The sequence below is a fragment of the Mus caroli genome, unplaced genomic scaffold, assembly GCF_978045245.1.
Source record: "Mus caroli unplaced genomic scaffold, Mus_caroli_1 scaffold_2, whole genome shotgun sequence".
In the NCBI taxonomy this organism is placed as follows: domain Eukaryota; kingdom Metazoa; phylum Chordata; class Mammalia; order Rodentia; family Muridae; genus Mus; species Mus caroli.
In genome coordinates this window covers 107,572,194-107,591,912 of record NW_028227257.1, presented here as the reverse complement: position 1 = coordinate 107,591,912, position 19,719 = coordinate 107,572,194, and the positions used below count along the sequence as shown (strand labels likewise).

The window sequence follows — 19,719 nt, the reverse complement described above, 5'->3', positions numbered from 1 at the left end:
AGGAAGCTCAGGAGTACAGTGGTACCTAGTAGTCGTGGGGAGAAATTCTTAAAATATTACCCAATTTCATCTCAAATTTCCCATTTGTGGAAAAACTTGCCCAAAATCTAACCAACAGGAGTAAATAAGTGCCAGGCAAGAAAGTCTTAGTTTCCACAGCTTGAGGCAAAGGCCATCAAGTGGGGAGGAAGGGCTTTGCAGACGCCACTGTCGCTTTTCGCCGCTTCCTGCAGCCATGGTCAACCCCACCGTGTTCTTCGACATCACGGCCGATGACGAGCCCTTGGGCCGCGTCTCCTTCGAGCTGTTTGCAGACAAAGTTCTAAAGACAGCAGAAAACTTTCGAGCTCTGAGCACTGGAGAAAAAGGATTTGGCTATAAGGGTTCCTCCTTTCACAGAATTATTCCAGGATTCATGTGCCAGGGTGGTGACTTTACACGCCATAATGGCACTGGCGGCAGGTCCATCTACGGGGAGAAGTTTGAGGATGAGAACTTCATCCTGAAGCACACAGGTCCTGGCATCTTGTCCATGGCAAATGCTGGACCAAACACAAATGGTTCCCAGTTTTTTATCTGCACTGCCAAGACTGAATGGCTGGATGGCAAGCATGTGGTCTTTGGGAAGGTGAAAGAAGGCATGAACATTGTGGAAGCCATGGAGCGTTTTGGGTCCAGGAATGGCAAGACCAGCAAGAAGATCACCATTTCCGACTGTGGACAACTCTAATTTCTTTTGACTTGCGGGCGTTTTACCCATCAAACCATTCCTTCTGTAGCTCAGGAGAGCATCCCTACCCCATCTGCTCGCAATGTCCTGTAATCTCTGCTATCACTGAAGTTCTTTGGGTTCCATATTTTCCTCATTCCCCTTCAAGTCTAGCTGGATTGCAAAGTTAAGTTTATGATTATGAATAAAAACTAAATAACTGTCAAAAAAAAAGTGGGGAGGAAGGAGGAGGGAAAGGGGAAGGGGAAGAAAGGAGAGGGATGCTGACACCTGGACCAACTGGGAGTGGCAGGAGAATACGGCAAAGGCAAATCAGAAATCTGCCACTTGCACGGCCTAAATCAATACATGGTATAAAGGCTAAACATGGTGGTGCAGGCTTGGGGTCCTAGCACTTGGGAGGTAGAAGCAAGAAGATCTTAAGTTCAGGGCCACCCTGAGCTACATAACAAGCCTCAATATCCAAAACAGAAAAAAAAAACTGATATTAAAAAGTTATAAGGAAATCTATGGATGGACTGATATATTCTTATGCAATATTATTGTAACAATTTGTCCCAGATTTGGAGAAACCAGAGCAGAGAAAAGGGACAGGAATGCAGTGGCAATGTCTATGCCAGGCAGAAGGACAAGGGACCCTGGATGGAATCTGAAGCCAAGTCCCTCACATCTGTCACTCATTATGGTGTAACAGTGAGAACTCAGCCATGTGGATGTAAATTTACCTAAAAGCAAAGATGCTAATTCTCTCGGGAGGCATTTAGAGTAACGGCAGCCCACACCGCCAGCCGGGGCCCCCAGGAGCCTTATGAAGCAATCACACTAAACTACTACAATACATACACCACTGAGAAAAGCCAGGAACACAGCTCCGTCCAATGCCCTGGTCCACACGGGCCGGCCCCATCATTTCCTTTTTCCTTTCATAAGATAAGCTTTCCTTTTCTTGAAAACATAGTATGTTCATAATTTCTAAACACGAGAGTTAAGTCTTTCGAATTTCCCTCCCTCCCTTTCATGTTTTAAAAATGGTTTGGAGGGGCTAGCAAGATGGCTCAGTAGGTAAGGACACTTGCTACCAAGGCTGATGACCCGAGTTCAATCCCTGTGACCCAGATGAATTCTTAAATGTCATCCTCCGACCTCCACACTCTATCCCCACAACCCACTCCAGTACTCACTCTCACACACACAGACACACACACACACTATCTCTCTCTCACACACATACTCTCTCTCTCTCATACACACACCACACACACACATACTCTCTCACACACATACTCTCACACATAAACACACAGAGACACACTAACATACACACAAGATGTAAGTCCCTCCCTTTCATGTTTAAAAACAATGTTTAGAGAGGCTAGCAAGATGGCTCAGTAGGTAAGGACACTTGCTATCAAAGCTAATGGCCTGTGTGTCAGACACACACATACACACAACTATACAGAGATACATAGACACAGGCATATACACTCACATTCACAAACACACACACTAAATTTTTAAAATGTAATTTTAAAAATGTTTTGCTATAGGAGTCCTGAAGTCAAACTTGGAATTTAAATATATGGCTTTATATTCTTATCAGGGGTCTCAAAACTTTAAAAGAATTTTTTTCCACTATTTTAAGAACAATCCCCTAGAGCATTACAATGTTTAGTTTCTTAATTGTAATTGTGTTCCTCAACTATCACTTGTTAAACATAACCCACAGAGGCCAAGGTTCAGCCTTAAACCATAGGGTATATACAAGATCCTTGTTTCAAAGCGTCTCCTAGGAATTTCTCATAGTCATCTTCAGACAGAATTAGATTATACCCTTGTATTTATCTCATAATTTTGTGGGTTTGTTTGGGTATATATTGCTGTTGCTATTTTTTTTTTCACTAGAGATCCAACCCAGGGCCTTACAAATATTCAGCACGCAGGCCACTGCTGAGCCACAGCCCAGACCTTTACCTACTGAGATCGCTGCCAAAAGTCAATATTTACCTCATCAAAATAAACACAAGGGTTGTGGAAAACCATGAGTCCAGGTAGAGGCGTAAATAAACACAGTACAGGGTTCCTCTGAGTAAGACCGGCTTCGCCGTTGACTTTTGCCCGAAGACAATATAGCTAACTGTGAGGAGCAAACCAGCAACCTCCCTGGCAGAGTGTTACTCAGCCGCTAACCCGCCTTTTCTGAGGCTATCCTTAAACTGAAGGATCAGAGCCAGAGATCCACATAACTGGACCCCACGTGGGATGTAAGATACCTGAAAAGCAGCCAGAACAGCTGGAAAACCCTGCAGGTCTCTGTGGAGCACCTGTCCTGGGCTAGGGCCCTGTGGCTTCTACAAGTGTGTTAGCCAGCAGCGCGGGACACATGACTATCCACTTGTTAATTATGACGTCATTGTGACCCTGCTCACTGGAAAAAACGACTCTACACATCATAACTGAAGTTTGAATACAGATGCCTGTTTCCTCTCACACACCCCATTTCTTGCTATACACACCGCTCTGGGATTCATCTTCCTGTACTGTGTGTCTGTTTGCACCTCTGCCTGGAGCTTCTGACTCTGGTTCCCTCCACACACACCCTCGAATTTGTTTGATGAATACTTATCCTAAGCTTTTGGCTGAGGTTTCAGTAAAGCCCAGAATGAAAGTACAAGTCCCTGCTTGCTGTGAGCAGCGATGGGGAACTAAGCCCAGCATCTTTCTTTCTCTAGCCATCTTGTTACCTTAGCCAATCACTAATTTAGGAATCTGTGAACTTAGGGGTCCTTCCAGGCACGCATGTTGCCCAACACTTAAAGATCATGTTCAGAAGAATACATGCGAGCTAACATTGGTTATCAACCAAAACCAAAATATTAGACTTTAGCAAGACATTAAGCATCTACCAAGTCAGGGTTAAGATTAGTAATGAGCAAGTGACTCACCACAGTGACAACACACTGTTTTTGGAAGGACTGGTTAGAACTGGCACAAGATACCCCAAGACCAAGGTCTCAGCACAAAGGAGATTTATTGCCCCCAAGGAACAAAGGGCAGGGAATCGGAGACAAAGACGGGAGATAGAGGATGAGAAGGGAACAAGGGAGAGGGAGGAAGAGGTATTGTCCCAGAGGACAAAGGACTGCCCCTGGATAGAGAGGAGACAGATGTGGCCCATATGAAAATAGCAGTTTGTAAAGGGAAACCCCATGTTAGAATGAGTTGGTTTGTTTTGATCGGGCATGTTATTAAGTAAGTGAGCAAAAGAGGGCTTTTGGTTGCTAGATTTCAATATTTTGATAGCTGGACCTTGGTAGTCAGTTTCAGGAGGAGGAAGTGGCCAAATGAGGAATAGACCTTGGTGGCCAGCTTTAGGACTGTAACCTTAGGGTTTTTAGCAAGGCAGAGGAAACAGGGGAAGGGCAAGGCTTGCCAGAGCCATGTTTGTCATGCTTGGGCTGGCTAGAGTCCTTTCAGCTTTCTTGTATAGACACTCGACATAGAGGAAGGTCCTACGCTGGAGGCTCCATGAAATTACCTGAAATGGAGGCATACTCCAGCCACACCTAGAATGTGGCCCTCAGCCCTGTGTCCTCACACTGGGGAGGAAAAGGGATTGAACCTTAAAGGGCCCCACCCCTCCCCCACAGGCATGGTTCCTACCACAACTGCTCCACATTCGGGTAAATGGAAAACCCAGGTGCTAAAAACTATAAGCAATTGTTACAATAAGTAGTCTCTGCCATCTCAGCTTTAACAAGTGAGATTTTGACCAAGTACGGGATCCAATACCAAAAATGAATCAGTAGATTCTCGCTGACTTTTTTTTGATGTGTGTATGTGTGTGTTTGTGTGTTACCTGTTCATGTGTGTTCATGTGTGGGGTGGGTTGAGTGTGTACATGGATGTTGGAGATTGATATCAGGCATCTTTGCAACTGTACACCCCCTCATTATTATTTATAAATTTATTCAATTATGCATTCATTTTGGAGAGGGATGTTTTAGTATCTCTGTTGCTATGATAAAACACTGACCAAAACCAACTTGGGGTGTGGATATTTTATTTCATCTTACAGTCTGTTGTGAAGGGAAGCCAATGCAGGAATTCAAGCAGGAACTTCGAAGCAGGATCTGAAACACAAAAGCTGGATGGAAGCTGCTTGCTTTTCCTGGACTTGCTCAGTTGCCTTTCCTAAACAACCCTGGCCCACCTGCCTAGGGAGGGCATGGCCCATAGCACTGGACCCTCACACATCAGTTAGCAATCAAGGAAAGGGCTCATAGGCGTGCCAGTCAGAGGGAGGCAGTTCTTCAGTTGAAGTTCTCACTTCCCCGGTGACTCTAGATGAGCCAAGCTGACAAAAACTCACCTGTACAGTTGTATGAATGTGCGAGTGTACATGCCACCACACGTATGTGAAGGGTAGAGGACTGTGGGAGTCGGTAATCTATCATCACGTGGGTGCCAAGGATGGGACTGAGGTTGGCAGGAAGTGCTGGACATCTGGTCAACCTTCCACTTTATTTTAGGAGGTAGGGTCTCTCCTGAATCTGGAGATAGCCAGTTCAGCTAGACTGTCTGATCAGCAAACTGGGAATCCTCCTACTTCCGACTCCCCAGCACAGGTGTGTACCACCACCACGCCTAGCGTTTACATGGGTGCTACTCATGCTTTGGAAGCAGGCAACTCATCACACAAGTAGTTTCCCCAACCCCTGATATTTTGGGGGTTTTTGTTTTGTTTTGTTTTGGGGGGTTGTTTTTTAATATATTCAAAGGCTCCTTATCTCTCATCACCTTTGGAATAGTTATAATAAGAATTATCTTAGAAAAACATTGTATGTTGTAGGAGCCACATGTTTGGACATAATTCTCCAACAGGAACATGCTGTGGCTTTCTACAGTAAGTAGATAAGCCCCACCCTTAATCACACCAGGGTTTGCAATCCTGAACCCCCACTCCAAATGCTTGTGGGAAACCAGCTATTTACTGAAGCCAACAGTGACTTTTGGAGGGAAAATGTCCACCTTGTAATGGGAATGATCACACACTACACATCCGGATCAGAATCGGAAATGTCTGATTATCAGATTTTAGATAGTGTCTGCTTATCAGATATGAGAACTTATCAAACAAACCCAAAATGCAAGTCTCATAGAGGAACCTCACCCACCAGAGATAAGAGAAAATCTCTGGAGACAGAGAGCCCACCGCAGACATGGTCAGTGGGTCTTATGACACTCCCTCAAAACTGACCTCCACAGCTGGAGCTGCAGACAGCTGCTGGGTGACAATCTTCCTTCATTTGCTGAATATGAGTCCGAGAAGGAATTCATTGTGTAATGACACACGTCTCATTTCTTTCGGATGCCAAGTGTTCAAAGTATAAAAATATGCAACAGGCCACTCACAAGCTAGGCAGCAATCCAGTCATTAGCTCACACTGTGTCGGTGACCTTACGCTTCAGCCGGGGCTGTGCAGTTTATAACTACTTCACCATGGAGCTTAAAATAAGTAGCCTCTCCCTTCCACGGCTCATCTTCCTTCACTGAGCCTAGAGTGCTCTATTGCTCAAGCTGAAGTTCAGGATCTGGATCATCCCATCAAGTTGAAGAGAAAAACAAGTTGGAGACAGGGCCGTTTTCATCTGTGCAGGTGACAAGTAATGGAACTGAGACACCAGGAGGGTGATTCCCAGAAAGCCATCACTAGGCAAACACTTGCCCATTGCATCATCACTACCTTCAACTCCTAAGGAGGAAAGGAAGCTCTTCTCTGCTTTATATTTTTCCCCCTCTGAATTTTAAGGGAAAGAAGAAAATGATAAAACCAAGAGGTTTCATATCCCAGGAGACATTTCCGTTTAAGCTGGACTGAGCACTACCCCTGAATCACAGGCAACAATTTCACCCTGGCGGGGAAAGGACTAAGTGACTTAATGGATATTTTCCATCTCTAATTTCCATGATTAAAAGAAAGAGGTTGAGAGGGGTACATGTGGAGCCTATTGTGAGTTTGCCAATGAATCCTAATTTAGATCAAAGAGAGTCCATGAGACACCGAACCATAAACACCCTAGTGTGCGTTACTTCAAGGAAGTTGTTAGTTGTTCCCGATGGCTATTATGTGATATAGTTGCGCTCCATAGCCTGCACCCTTTAATTACTAATACAGAAGAAAATCCCATATAAGAGCCAGGAATGTAAATGAGACCTCTGCTCTTTTGAACCTTTTATGCATTTGCCAAATTAGAGTTTGCCGTGGACTTTGGTTTTCCCTGATCGCTGTTGGTAGTGATCATTTGGCTCGTGGGATTAAATCTGACTTTCTAAAAACTATTTCCGATCAGCGAGCAGATTTTAGACCTTTATGTGTGCTTTGCGCTGAGACGTGGATCATCAGAACCAGATTGGAAACAACTTTGAAGTTTTCAAAGGTAAGGAAGAAATCCTCCTCTTTCTCATCTTTCCTCATTGCTCTAGTGCAGGTTGCTGGCTGCCTTGGAAAGAGAAGCCGGCCGAGTCCAGGGGCAAACATGATGACACCATGCTCATTCATGCTCATGACTTCCGGGCAGAACGCTAGGCATGTGAGTCTGGATCAATACATATGACCACACTGTATTAGAAGGTTTTCAAGCAGTATTTCAAAAAGAGAACAGCCACACCTGTCATCTTTAACAGTTGGGAGTGTAACGATGCTGCTGCCTTCTCTTCAGTTCTGCTGCCTCAACACCCATGTGCAGAAAAAAAGAAATGGCAAAAACTTTGCACATGCGTAGGGCACCCACGTAGGACCAGGCCCTGTCTCAGTGCAAAGATGTTTATTAGCCTGAGTGAGTGCTGAAGCCATTAGCCATTCAGTGAGTCAGGCTATGCCCAATCCTGCATCTTGTTCAGTAAAGCAAAGTCCTCTGCCATCTGTCTCCTACTACAAAGAGATTATAATAATAAAATCATTGCTAATGAGTAAACTAAGTACAGGCTAATTCCCTGGTAGGTCACATTGGTGTTTTTGTCCTAAGATGTCATGTTCTCAATGAGGCAGAGAGCACAGAGGAGGGCGTGCGGTTGCGCACAACAGAGATGCCTAGAATCAAAAGCCACGGCAGCAGCATATGTCGGCATTTAAAGCCCCATCAAAGAAACATCCAACTTTTCGGCTGTAACCCAAATATAAATTTTCCTTACCCTGTCAATTAGCAGATTACAAAGCTTCTGTAGCAGGAAGGCCATTCTGCTGGCAGAACCCGGGTGTTTGGAATGGGTCCAGGTCAGACAGATGGTGTGGAAAAGGGGGCGCCATGAAACGGTCCCTGTCTGCGAGGTCTTCCAAGCAGCAAGTGTAACCTTCAAAGGGCTGAACCACAAGGTGAGGACCTTCACCGGCACAGCTGGAGATGTCTAGGTGCACAAATTAGATGTGGGGGAGGGAGGGCACAATAGCCTGGTGTTGTAGAGGCGTTTAAAGAAGCTGATTAAGACAGCTGATTGGAAGTCATATTGTTTGGCACTCTCTCTTCAGAGAGCCCAGAAAGTGGATTCACCATCTTCCCCAAGTTTAACATGATTGTTTAAATTCGGATAATAGAGAGTGCTGGCTATGTTTGAGATGCTGACCCTAACCACATAAAACAACTGATATGATTATGGGGAACCATGAAGGATGTTGGCTGTACTATCACCTGACACCAACCGAGTTGCACAGAAAAGTTTAATTCATGAATTGATGGTTAGTACAGTTGTTATACATAGTGATAGCAGCCTGCTGACTTAGAAAATACACTTTATAATGGGCACACTAATTGACACTTCTAAGATTAAAAGAAAAAAAATCAAACTTTAAATTCCCTCCCATGGAGACCCAAAAAGCAAAGCAAAACAAGGTTGTATTGATTTTAAAAGAATTTAGGATAAATAAGAATGTGGCTCATAGCTGTAGGAAGCTTTAGTCCATGAGGACAGGGGAGGCATGGTGGAGTCTACAGCCAGGCTGTCCACACCAAAGGAGACCAGGGATCCGAAGAGAAAGCAGGACGCTGAGGAATGTATATGAATATATATAACTGTCATAAATAATCCTAGTAACGTACTTTCTCCAGCGGTCCCTGCCTCCTGCATTCTAAACCATCCCAGATAGCATCACCAACAGGGAAAAGAGCATTCAGAAATAAATGTGTGAGGGGCAGGTCAAGTTCAGACTGTAACAGCTCTGCATTGATATCGACTGGCCATTTATTTATAGGTGCTGGCAAGGCATGAGGTACTTAGCCTGCGTCAGCTCACTGAATCCTTTGAACATCCCCCAAAATGGAATTACTCTCATTATTTTAAAGGGAAGGTATTAAAGACCCAAGACAGCAACCAGACCACGCTGACACTAATTCATGTCGCTCTGCCCATGCCAATTTAACAACATGTTTTCTTTGGATTCCAGTACAAGGCCCGCAATGAGAATGGTGGCTATTAGTTCCAGGTTCCAAGTCAAACTCTGTTGTCAAATGGAAATGTGCCCACTCCGGACTGGGCAAAGCTACTGCCCAGTGCCAAAGGCTGGTGCTGGTCTGTCATCATGGGGCTTGGCTAGTAGAATTCAATTTTGAATATGAAGGGTACTGTGTCCATGTAGAAGCAGGAGTTAAGGCTGTAGGAAGAACCTCTAGGGAACTCCTGCAGGACAGGAAATTGAGTTTCACCAAGCAAAGAACCATGTAAGAGATAGGCAGACACAAAGGGCAGTCCTGGCACTTAGGATTTCCATGGCATCCTTCCCTCAGTAAACCCTGAATCTTCTGTGCTCTCCTCAGCCTTCCTTGCCCGCTCACCTATAGCAGCTGGCAGGGAGGGGAGCCTATACAGAGCTATCATGAGGCCCTGAGACCATTTTCCAGCCAGTAGTTAGAAAATGGTTTTTTTAAATTACTTTCAACAAAAGTGGACTATGGTGTCACATAGAGCCTGGTCTTTGTGTTTGTTTGACACGATCCTAATGGACAAAATAGAACTAGATGCCCAGCTGTCTACAACAGCCCTGATTAATGACAACACAGACCTGCCATAGCACTTGATGCTGTACAGTTTCCGAAACCCAGACAAGGGTGACCTGCCACACCTGGGGAGGGGTTTTATAACTAGAACCACTGTTTTCAGTTCTGAATGACCAATCAAAGAGTCTGATTGAGCAATTAAAACAACAATTAACTCGGTCATCAGTTTAAATGTTTCAACTCTGGCCCCTGCCCTATGCCCACACCCTATGAAGAAGAAGTGAGTTTAAAAAAAAAAAAATCACAAAAGCCTCACTGGAGTAACAATTGCCTATTTTAATGTTGGCAACTTAAACTGACAATTATGCTGTTAATTGATAGTTATTTCACTGAGTTGTCATCCATGTAGATTGTTCAGATTAGCGATGTTGTTTTTGCATTGTGATTAAACCTCTGGGTAGCAGCATAAGACTGTTGTATTCTATTATGGAGACATTCTAACGGAGAAGAGGAAAGGGCCGGCCCTCCTTAAAGACACAGTTGACTTAAAAGAAGCTAAGAATTAAACAGACCTGCTAAAAGGCGGTCTTTTTCAGAACATATCGATGAGATGCAGTGGTGGTTAAGAAAATTTCTTTCTGCATAAATAAAATATTATTTAGGGGACTGACAGTCAATGACAAGGCTACTGAGCATGCCATAGGAACGCTATTCCTCCAGACCACGAGGCCAAAAGAGACCCAGTGTTCCTTCTGAAACTTTCACAAACTCAAGACAGATAGTAAAATTAAGGAGAGAGCCGGTTTCTTTTCAGGTTGTTTTGTGGAGCTGGGAATCAAACCTAACACCTTGCATACACTCAGCAGTCACCGCGAGCGCCGTTAGCCACGCCCCTGGTTGGATGCTCTATCTTCCTCTTAAGATTACATTTAATTTATTTATTTAACGAGGGAGCGAGTATGCAAACCATGGTACTTGCATGGAAATAAGAAAAATCTCTTCTCATCAGACCTTGTGGGTCCTAGTTAATCACCAGAATGAACTCAGGACATCATGCTCAGTGTAAGTGCCTCCACCTGCTGTGCCATCTTGCTGGCCCAACCATGCTACGTTTTTTTGTTTTGTTTTGTTTTTGTTTTTGTTTTTTTGGTTTTTTTTTTTTTTTTTTTTTTTTTGGTTTTCCGAGACAGGGTTTCTCTGTGTAGCCCTGGCTGTCCTGGAACTCACTTTGTAGACCAGGCTGGCCTCGAACTCAGAAATCCGCCTGCCTCTGCCTCTGCCTCCCGAGTGCTGGGATTAAAGGCGTGTGCCACCACGCCCAGCTCATGCTACAGTTTTAAAGGAAAGGAAAGGAGGGGAAGAGGGGAGGGAAGGGGAGGGTGAAATTGGAGTAATGTTATTTTTCATGTGGACTGTCCTTTTTGATTTTAAGACAAGATTTTCCCTGGTAGCCCACATTGGCTTCAAACTCCCTACACATCCCAAGGCTTCCCTCAAAGTCTCCGCAATCCTCCTGCTTCAGCGTTCTAAGGGCTGCAATTATGACACAAGGAACCTGTGGCATCTAATGTTACACTGGCTCTCCTCTCCTATCCCTCCCAGTGTCCTTCCTTCTGCCTTCAACCAATGTAGTTCACTGACTCTCTGGGTGGTGCAGTGGACACTGGCTTGAACCTCACAGGATGAGCTCTGACCCTGCTGTCACAAGGATTCTAATTTCTGCTCAGACAGCCACCTCTCAGCCACACCTCTTGCTTGTTAAAATATGGGTGGGACGCTTGCCATCTCTAAGGCCTCAAGGTGAGCAGGCAGCTTGGGTCTGTGCATTCGGGTTGTTCTATGTCTCTAGCCATAGAGAATGAATCAGGGGTGAGCATAAAACCCAATTAACCAAATAAGAATCCACCTCGGAACCTTTTCTGGAAGTCCCTGAAAAGGAAAAAGAAGAATTCTTTCTTCAGTGTTAGTTAGGTGAAGGCAACGTATGTTTAGAGAGAGCAGGTGGTCCACCATGGAGAGAAAGGCAGGTAACTGCACAGAGGACCACAGAGGCTGTAAGAGCGCCTGCGCTAGCATTTCGTAAATGTGTGCTTCTACTGAGGTTGAAAAAATACAAAAACCAGGAAAAGACGAAGGGCTAGAAGGAACTGTTGATGGTTGGGGTTGAATTTGGAGGTTCCCTGGTAATATGGACAGATCGTGTGTGTGTGTGTGTGTGTGTGTGTGTGTGTGTGTATGTGTGTGTGTGTGAAGTAGTATAGTGTACCTCCTAGCTGTGTCTCCCGAGAACACTTTGATGTGATAACACCCCAATAGTAAGAAGCACTCTTGCTAAATACCCAATTCCTAGGCAAAGGGGAGCAGGCAGGCTCCTTAAAGAAGTAAATGTTTCTAAGAAGTGGGTCAAGAGACTATCAGAAGAAAAACTTGTCCTGGTAAGTCAGGAAAACTGAGGGAGAAAGGATAAAAGTACAAAGAATGGCATTAAAGAGTCTACAACCACACCACCCATCTATCAGAAGGATCCAAAAGAATGCCCCAGCTGACCACACTGGAACCAGAGACATCAAAATAAACACTGGATTATAGTCCATTGAAGAAAGTATCTGTGATGATGTCAATAAAACTTGTAAGTAATGAGTAAAGCAACCACTGGCAAACCAACTCCTCCAGAACTTCCCTTCGCTTGAATTGGTGGGTAATGGGTAAACTCTGCTCCTCCCCACCCCATACCCCTATCTCAGCTTCTCTGAGACCTCCCACCACCACCACCACCACCACCCCCATCAAATAAGCTCTGTTCCTTCCCACCCTGTAACCCATCCATCTCTTCTCAATCACTTCTCAAGTAACATCTCTTTGATGTCACTTCTCAAAGTCAGGGGGTAAGCACCTCTCTACCTCAGACCACAGGCCTCAGAAATCTTCCTCCAGGTACTGCCAGACTTCCCAGCTTCTCCAGCAACCCCTGTCTCCATGCCTCAGACTAGGCCCACTCTACTATCCTATGAGCCACCCTCCCCTCGAGGATCCCAGGCAGGCCCTGTATTTCCTGTCTCCACAGACCTTCTGAGGTCGCATATAGCTTCCCAAGATCTCCTACACCCAATCACCATGGAATCAGAATTTACACATGGTAGATCAGACAGACATTGAAGAACTGCATCAGAAGATAGCAGAGGAGAGGACCAGCAAGAAACATGCAAAACTTGGGTTAATGTCTGTTTGCATAGACCATAGCAGACTCTCAAAGATAGACTAATGATAGACCCCTCTGCCATCAAACCCGTCCTGTAGAGGGTTGGTCTGGTGCTGCTATGTATTCAAATGCTAAGTACTGGACTCAAGTTAGGGTTGTCCTCAACGAGCAAATCTTCATGTACACCAGGTAATGCTATGTAAACCTTGCTCTCCAGTTTAACTAGTGAACAAAAGGCTAGAGCCTGTGATTGGACAATAGAGAAAGGAGTAGAGAAAGGTGGGACTTGAGGATCAAGTAAGGGATCTCAGGAAAGACCAAAGGGGAGAAGAAAAAAGGACAGGAGAACGGAGCAACCCACCACGAGGATGATGGACCAGGAAAAAAACAGCAAGGAGTAAGGGACAAGGGACATCATGGCTAGGAAATAAGTTAGACTAGCTCCCAACCTGCCCAATCTAGGCTTACAGCTTGTAATCGAAATACCTGGGCTGTGTGTCTTTTATATGGGGCTAGCTAGAATGTTTAATTCCTGTTACACCGTTCCTCTTACAATTTAATCTTAAACATCATACATAACTGTGCCCAAGGAAGAAAGGTACAACTCCCAAAGTGCTTAGATGAAGCCAAGTATGATGGTCCTTATTAACTAACCCAGTAGAGGCCGGTAGATCCCAGGTGGTCCCCAGGCCAGCCAAAGAGAAGAAAGAAAACAGGGAAATAATAACATTCACAATAGCCTCAAAATATTTTATAAATAAAATATATCAGTTAGTAGGGTTCTCTAAAGAAATAGAACTGATAAAAAAAAAAGAAATAGAAATGATAGAATATATTCATTCAATCGGAATTTTCCAGCTTGACTTACAGGGTGTGATCCTGGTAGTCTAACAGTGGCCATATCTCACTGGAAAGGCCAAGAATCCAGTAGTTGTTTGATCCAGGATGGATGTCTCAATGGTGTCAGACTGGCACCATAAGCATGAAGTCCTCCTTGAGAGCTTCTGGTCCTCAGTCTACATGATATTCTGAAGAAGTTGGTTCTAATGGTGAAGGAATGCCACAGCAACAGAGTAGATGAATTTGCCAGCAAGACTGATGGCAAGCAGGCAAAAAAAAAAAAAAAAGCAACAGCTCTTTCCTCCATGTCCTTTTATATGGACCCCAGGAAGGGGCCACTCGCATTTAGGCTGGGTCATCCTACTTCAAATAATCTGATGAAGAAAGTGTCTTGCACACGGGAGTGCCCAGCAGCTGTGTTTTACTTGATTCCAGATGCAGTGAAGTTGATAGCCACGATTAGTGTGGTGGTTTGAGTAGGTATGGCCTCTGTAGAATCATGTGTTTGAATGCTTGGCCATAGGAGGTGTGGCCTTGTTGGAGTAGGTAGCCTTGTTAGAGGAAGCATATCCCTGAGGAGGTGGGTTTTAAGGTCATGTATATTCAAGCTATGCCCAGTGTGGCTCTCAGTCTACTGTTGCCTGCCAATCAAGATAGAGAACTCTGCTTCTCCAGCACCATGTCTGCCTACTTTCCTGCCATGATGATAATGAACTAAACTCCCAGAACTGTAACTGTACAGTTCCAAAACTGTAACTTCCAAAACCCCTATTAAAAATAAGTCTACCATATGATCCAGCTACAATACTCCTTGGCATATTCCCAAAGGACTTTATATCCTGCCACAGAGATATTTGCTCATCCTTGTTGAGGTGGTTTCAATGTTTGGCCCATGGGAAATGCTATAATCACAAGGTGTGGCCTTATTGGAGGAAGTGTGTCACTGTGTAGGCGGGCTTTGAGGTCTCCTAGTACTCAAGCTTCACCCAGTGTGGAAGAGACAAATCCTCTCCTGGCTGCCTTTAGATCAAGATGTAGAACCTCAGCTCCTCCTCTAGCACCATGTCTGCCTGGATGCTGCCATGCTTCCCACCATGATGATAATGGACTGAACCTCTGAACCTGTAATCCAGCCCCAATGAAATGTCCTTTATAAGACTTGTCTTGGTCATGGTGTCTCTTCATAGCAATAAAACCCTCACTAAGACATGTGATCATTGCTGCTCTATTCATAATATCCAAGACATAGAAACAACCTACACATATACCACTGGGTAGTGAAAATGTGGTACATATACACAACAGAATACTATTCAATGTTAAGAAAAAAATTAAAATTATTAAATTTGCAAGTAATTGGATGGAGCTGGCAATATCATTCTCAGTGAGCTAACCCAGACCTAGAGAGACAAACATCTTGCATTTTCTCTCATATAGGGATACCTTCTTTGAATACTTAGATATGTGCGTTGAAATGGGAGGACTCGTCAATGTCTGCCAAGTAGTACGGGCCAGTATCTCGGGGGAGTGGAATATACTGCAGATGGTACGAAGTGGGGAAGGTAAGTAACAAAACCAGAAGGACTAAATGGAGTGTGGGGGTAGGTGGGAAGGATAGAAGAGGATTATGGGGAGGGATAATTAACACTAATAAACGCTGAACAAGTCATATATGAACTTATCACTGTAGAAGCTACATAAAATGCATATATACATCTGTAAAAGAAATCTAAATGGGGTTACCCTCTAACAGATTCCGAAGGCTATCAAATAAAAAGCTCAATGCCAGGTATTTGCTGCCTTTTTTTCTAGTTGTTGACCATTGGGGTCTCATTAAACTCTCCCCCAAATTACAGGTTACCGGGTAGTGTTCTTGATGGCAAAACCACATGGCTGAAGACATCCCATGTTTGAGTTACAGGGCATGGAGGAGACTCGCTTGTACTGAACTGAAAGTCTTGTCCTGACCAGCTACCAGTTTCACAGAGCTGGAAGTTCTATGTGTGCCACCAGGAGGGAAAGACAATGAGCAGTGCTCCCCAGTTGTCGAATCCCCCTCCCCCAGGCTGCAATAATGACTGGCCTGGCAAGAGAGGCTCACTGACACAGTAACAGTGCTAGTGTTACAAGAGTCGCCAACCACTCTCTAATTAGATTTGAGGCCTGCTCCCCAAGGCAGAACTCATGCCTAGTAGTATTAACTGGGGACAAGAAAAGGACAAAACAAAACAACAACAACAAAACCTGCAGAGAACCTAATAATTTTATTTGGTTAAATGGACATAGTAATGAAATGCCACTAAGTTTTTATCTTTTTGTCCATAGATTAGTGCCCCTCTCAGCCCTCATCAAACAAGCAGCTTTTCTTGTTCTTCTTCTTCTTCTTCTTCTTTTTTTTTTTTTTTTTTTTTTTGCAGTAAATGGGGATTAATACAGAAACAAAGAACTAGTCACATGCAGGGGAGAAGAGGATCCAGAGTGCTCATCTCTAAATGAAACATCCACATCACACTCCTCCCGGCTCAGCAATCATCACAGGCGAGAGGAGCAGAAAGACTGTGAAAGCCAGTGTTCGTGGATGTCTGCCGTGAAACACTTGCTAAACTCGGCAGTGCCATTGCCTATGAGACCAGCCACTGTGGCTACACGTGCAAGACCTTTACAAGATCAAGCCAAACAAAATCCCAGCATGGTTCCTTCCACCTCTAGCAGAGGAGCTGTTTCTTGACAATTTATGGCTGTTGGAAAAGGGAGAGTCGTGTTTCTTTAAGGGTGCAGCACACACACACTCTCTCTTTCAAATACAAAAATTAAATCAACCTCTTTTTTTTTGCACCTTTGTGTTTGTTTGTTTGTTTGGTTGTTTTTTTTAAAGAAGTGCAAGATCATTGTCAGCTACATAGCAAGTTGAGATGCTGCCTTAGGGTTTTGCTGCAGTGAACAGATACCAGGACCAAGGCAAGTCTTATAAGAACAACACTTAATTGGGAGCTAGCTAACAGGTTCAGAGGTTCAGTCCATTATCATCATGGCAGGAACATGGCAGCGTCCAGGCAGGCATGGTGCAGGAGGAGCTGAGAGTTCTACATCTTCATCTAAAGACTGCTAGCAGAATACTGGCTTCCAGACAGCTAAACTGAGGGTCTTAAAACCCATGCCCACAGTGGCACACCTACTCCAACATGGCCACACCTACTCCAACAGGGCCACACCTTCTAATAGTGCCACTCCCTAGGTCAAGCATATACAAACCATCACAGATGCATTCTGGGATACATTAGATCCTGACTCAAAAAAAAAAAAAAGTTCTTCCATGGCATCCCTGCACTGAAATAATTTTTAATCCCTTTTCACCACAGACAAACAAATTCACTGGTTACATAATCCTCCATTTGAAGGCAGGAGAACTCATAGCCTCCACTTCAACTATGTCGTACAGAACACCATCACCCTCCTGACACTCGGAGGTGGCAGAAGACAGAAGGCTCAAGGAGCCAGGAGCTTTTCTCACGCATGAAAGCTCCTCATGCAGACTGATGCGTCATGTGGAGTGCTTGAAAGTGATGAATAATGGCGGAAGGAATCCTAGGAGAATCCTCACTAAAATCCCCCAGAGTCATCCCCGTCTTTGCCCTTTTCTGCCAAGTGATTGCTGCAAGAACACGTGGAGTCAGAATTGGGCAAATCACCACGACCTCTCGGGCCTTTCTCTCTACCACTCTATGGACAGTAGCAATTTGCAGGGCCACTTCTAACATCTTGCCTCAGAGAAAGCAGCATTAGTGTGTTCTCTATAGAACAGTACAGACACATTCACGCTCCTGTTAGCTCACTGACAGGCTGAGAAAAGCCTACCAAGCCAAGAAAAGATGTCTCCTGATAAAGGGAAACAACTCATTTTACCTTTTTCTTTCCTGCAGCGTTCACTCTAGCTCAGAATCAGAGCTGAGGCTCACTTTGGGCTAGTGGTCATCAGCGTCCCTCAGGATAGCTGCCCCCTCCACAGAGCATCATACAGTCTTAACGGCAACCCAAAGCCATTCAAAAAGAAAGCACGGGATGGAAGGAAACACTCGCCTCCTTGGTGCCAAAAACAGAGGGACTTCGACTTTAAAGGTCCCCAAAATATCTGCATGGGTTAAGGTGTCACCAGTCTCCAATTGGCCTGATGCCAGCATGTTTCCTTGTTAGGACAGCACATTAATAGTCCATCTTTACTTACTGTTCTGATGCTGTGAAGAGACACCATGACCAAGGCAACTCTTCTAAAGAATGTGTTTAGTTGCGACTTTGCTTATAGTTTCTGAGAATTAGACCATTATCACCATAAGAGCAGACAGGCATAGTGCTGGCGCAATGGGAGAGAACTTTACATTCTGATCCAAAGGTAGCAAACAGAAAAAGACACAGGGCCTGACTGGGCTTTTGAAACCTCAAAGCTTACCCCCAGTAACACACCTCCTCCAATAAGGCCTCGCCTTCTCCAACAAAGCCACACCTCCTCATCCTTCATATATATATATCTGAGTACACTGTCTCTGTCTTCAGACAGAATAGGGCATCGGATCCCATTACAGATGGTTGCGAGCTACCATATGGTTGCTGGGAATTGAACTCATGGCTTCTGGAAGAGCAGTCAGTGCTCTTAACTGCTGAGCCATCTCTCCAGTCTCCCTCCTCATCCTTCTAATCCTTCTCAAACAGTTCCACTCACTGGTGACTAAGCATTCAGACATACTAGTCTCTGGTGGCCATTCTCATTCAAACTACCACATAACTCGTTCTTCAATCATCCAACAAGTACTTATTGACAGCCTTCTGTGCCAAGACAGGTACCAAGACAGTCTGAGGAAATATTATTAAACAAAATAGACATGCAAGCTTTCCTGACTAATTTAGTATTACACAACACAGGGTCCCTCTAATATCCCAGGATGGCCTTTAACTCTGTGACACCATGCTGGCCTAGAATATGAAAACTCTTGCCTCAGCAACCAGAGTGCCCTCACACACACACACACACACACACACACACACACACACACACACACACACACACGCTCGCGCGCACACTTCTTTATCAGCAGCAGCATCTCCCACTCATCAGGAATCCACCTATGGACCCTGATCTGGTTTCAGCAGTCCCTGTTCTAGCCCTTAGCACCTTTTGCGTTCTGGAATTCTCAGGAATTCAGAGGTGCAATGTTATTTTGTGTGTCTCAAAATCTGCATCGTTCTCATGTCAGATGTAATGGACTATATAAAATAATCCTTGTAGCATTTTAATCCTTAAACTCTACTGAAAGCACAGGAAAATGCAGTCAGTGAACAAAATCTGGGGAAAAAAAAAAAAAACACCCTGGCATTGGTGTGGTGGTGCATTCCTATAATCTTAGTACTTAGGGAGGACTGCAGCAGCTGAGGCCCAGTCGGGGCTTCATAATGACTCCTAGGCCAACTTGGTTATAATGTTAGATGCTGTAGGGTGTAGGGAGAGGAGCGGGTTTACAGAGAGAGGGTGGGAGAGAGTTGGAGGAGGAGAGAGGGAGATGGGAAGAGAGGAGAGAGAGAGACAGAGGCAGGCAGGCAGGCAGGCAGACAGGCAGACAGACAGACACACATACACAGAGACAGAGAGACAGAGAGAAAGAGGAGAATCTGAATAGTTCGAACCTGTAAAGTTCAGTCTTTATTCATAATTTGTTCATAAAATACTTCCCAGGAAAGTTTCCCTAAGAACCCTCAAAAGGGAATGATACCACAGATAATGGGGACAGCAGATTGGCAGAGTCCACTTAGCTTCATTATGAAGATCTCGCCATTGCCTTCTTCATCAGCTTGTCAGTGCTGATGGGCCAAGGCCTGGTCTCTCCCTGCCTCCAGACCAACCAACAGCCCAGAGTCAGTCCCCGTGGCTCACTATACACTTCTCCCTATGTCCTTCTGCACACTCCTGGGCTAC

The 19,719-nt window shown here is 44.7% G+C and overlaps 1 protein-coding gene and 1 long non-coding RNA gene across 2 annotated transcripts; both read left to right on the top strand.

The window, feature by feature from the left end:
* The first annotated feature begins 196 nt into the window (after positions 1-196).
* Positions 197-936, top strand: LOC110306177 (peptidyl-prolyl cis-trans isomerase A). Its single transcript, XM_029474190.2, has one exon. The coding sequence runs from the start codon at positions 236-238 to the stop codon at positions 728-730; it is 495 nt and encodes a 164-aa protein (XP_029330050.2). The 5' UTR covers positions 197-235; the 3' UTR covers positions 731-936.
* A 5,822-nt stretch (positions 937-6,758) lies between these two features.
* On the top strand, positions 6,759-16,592 carry LOC115030386 (uncharacterized). The gene is made up of 3 exons (XR_003835977.2): positions 6,759-7,168; positions 15,195-15,319; positions 16,175-16,592. It is a non-coding gene; the product is annotated as an uncharacterized LOC115030386 (long non-coding RNA).
* Positions 16,593-19,719: the final 3,127 nt, after the last annotated feature.

Bases quoted from the DNA above. Each gene is read 5' to 3' on its own strand.
- LOC110306177 (XM_029474190.2), top strand. From the start codon at position 236: ATGGTCAACCCCACCGTGTTCTTCGACATCACGGCCGATGACGAGCCC.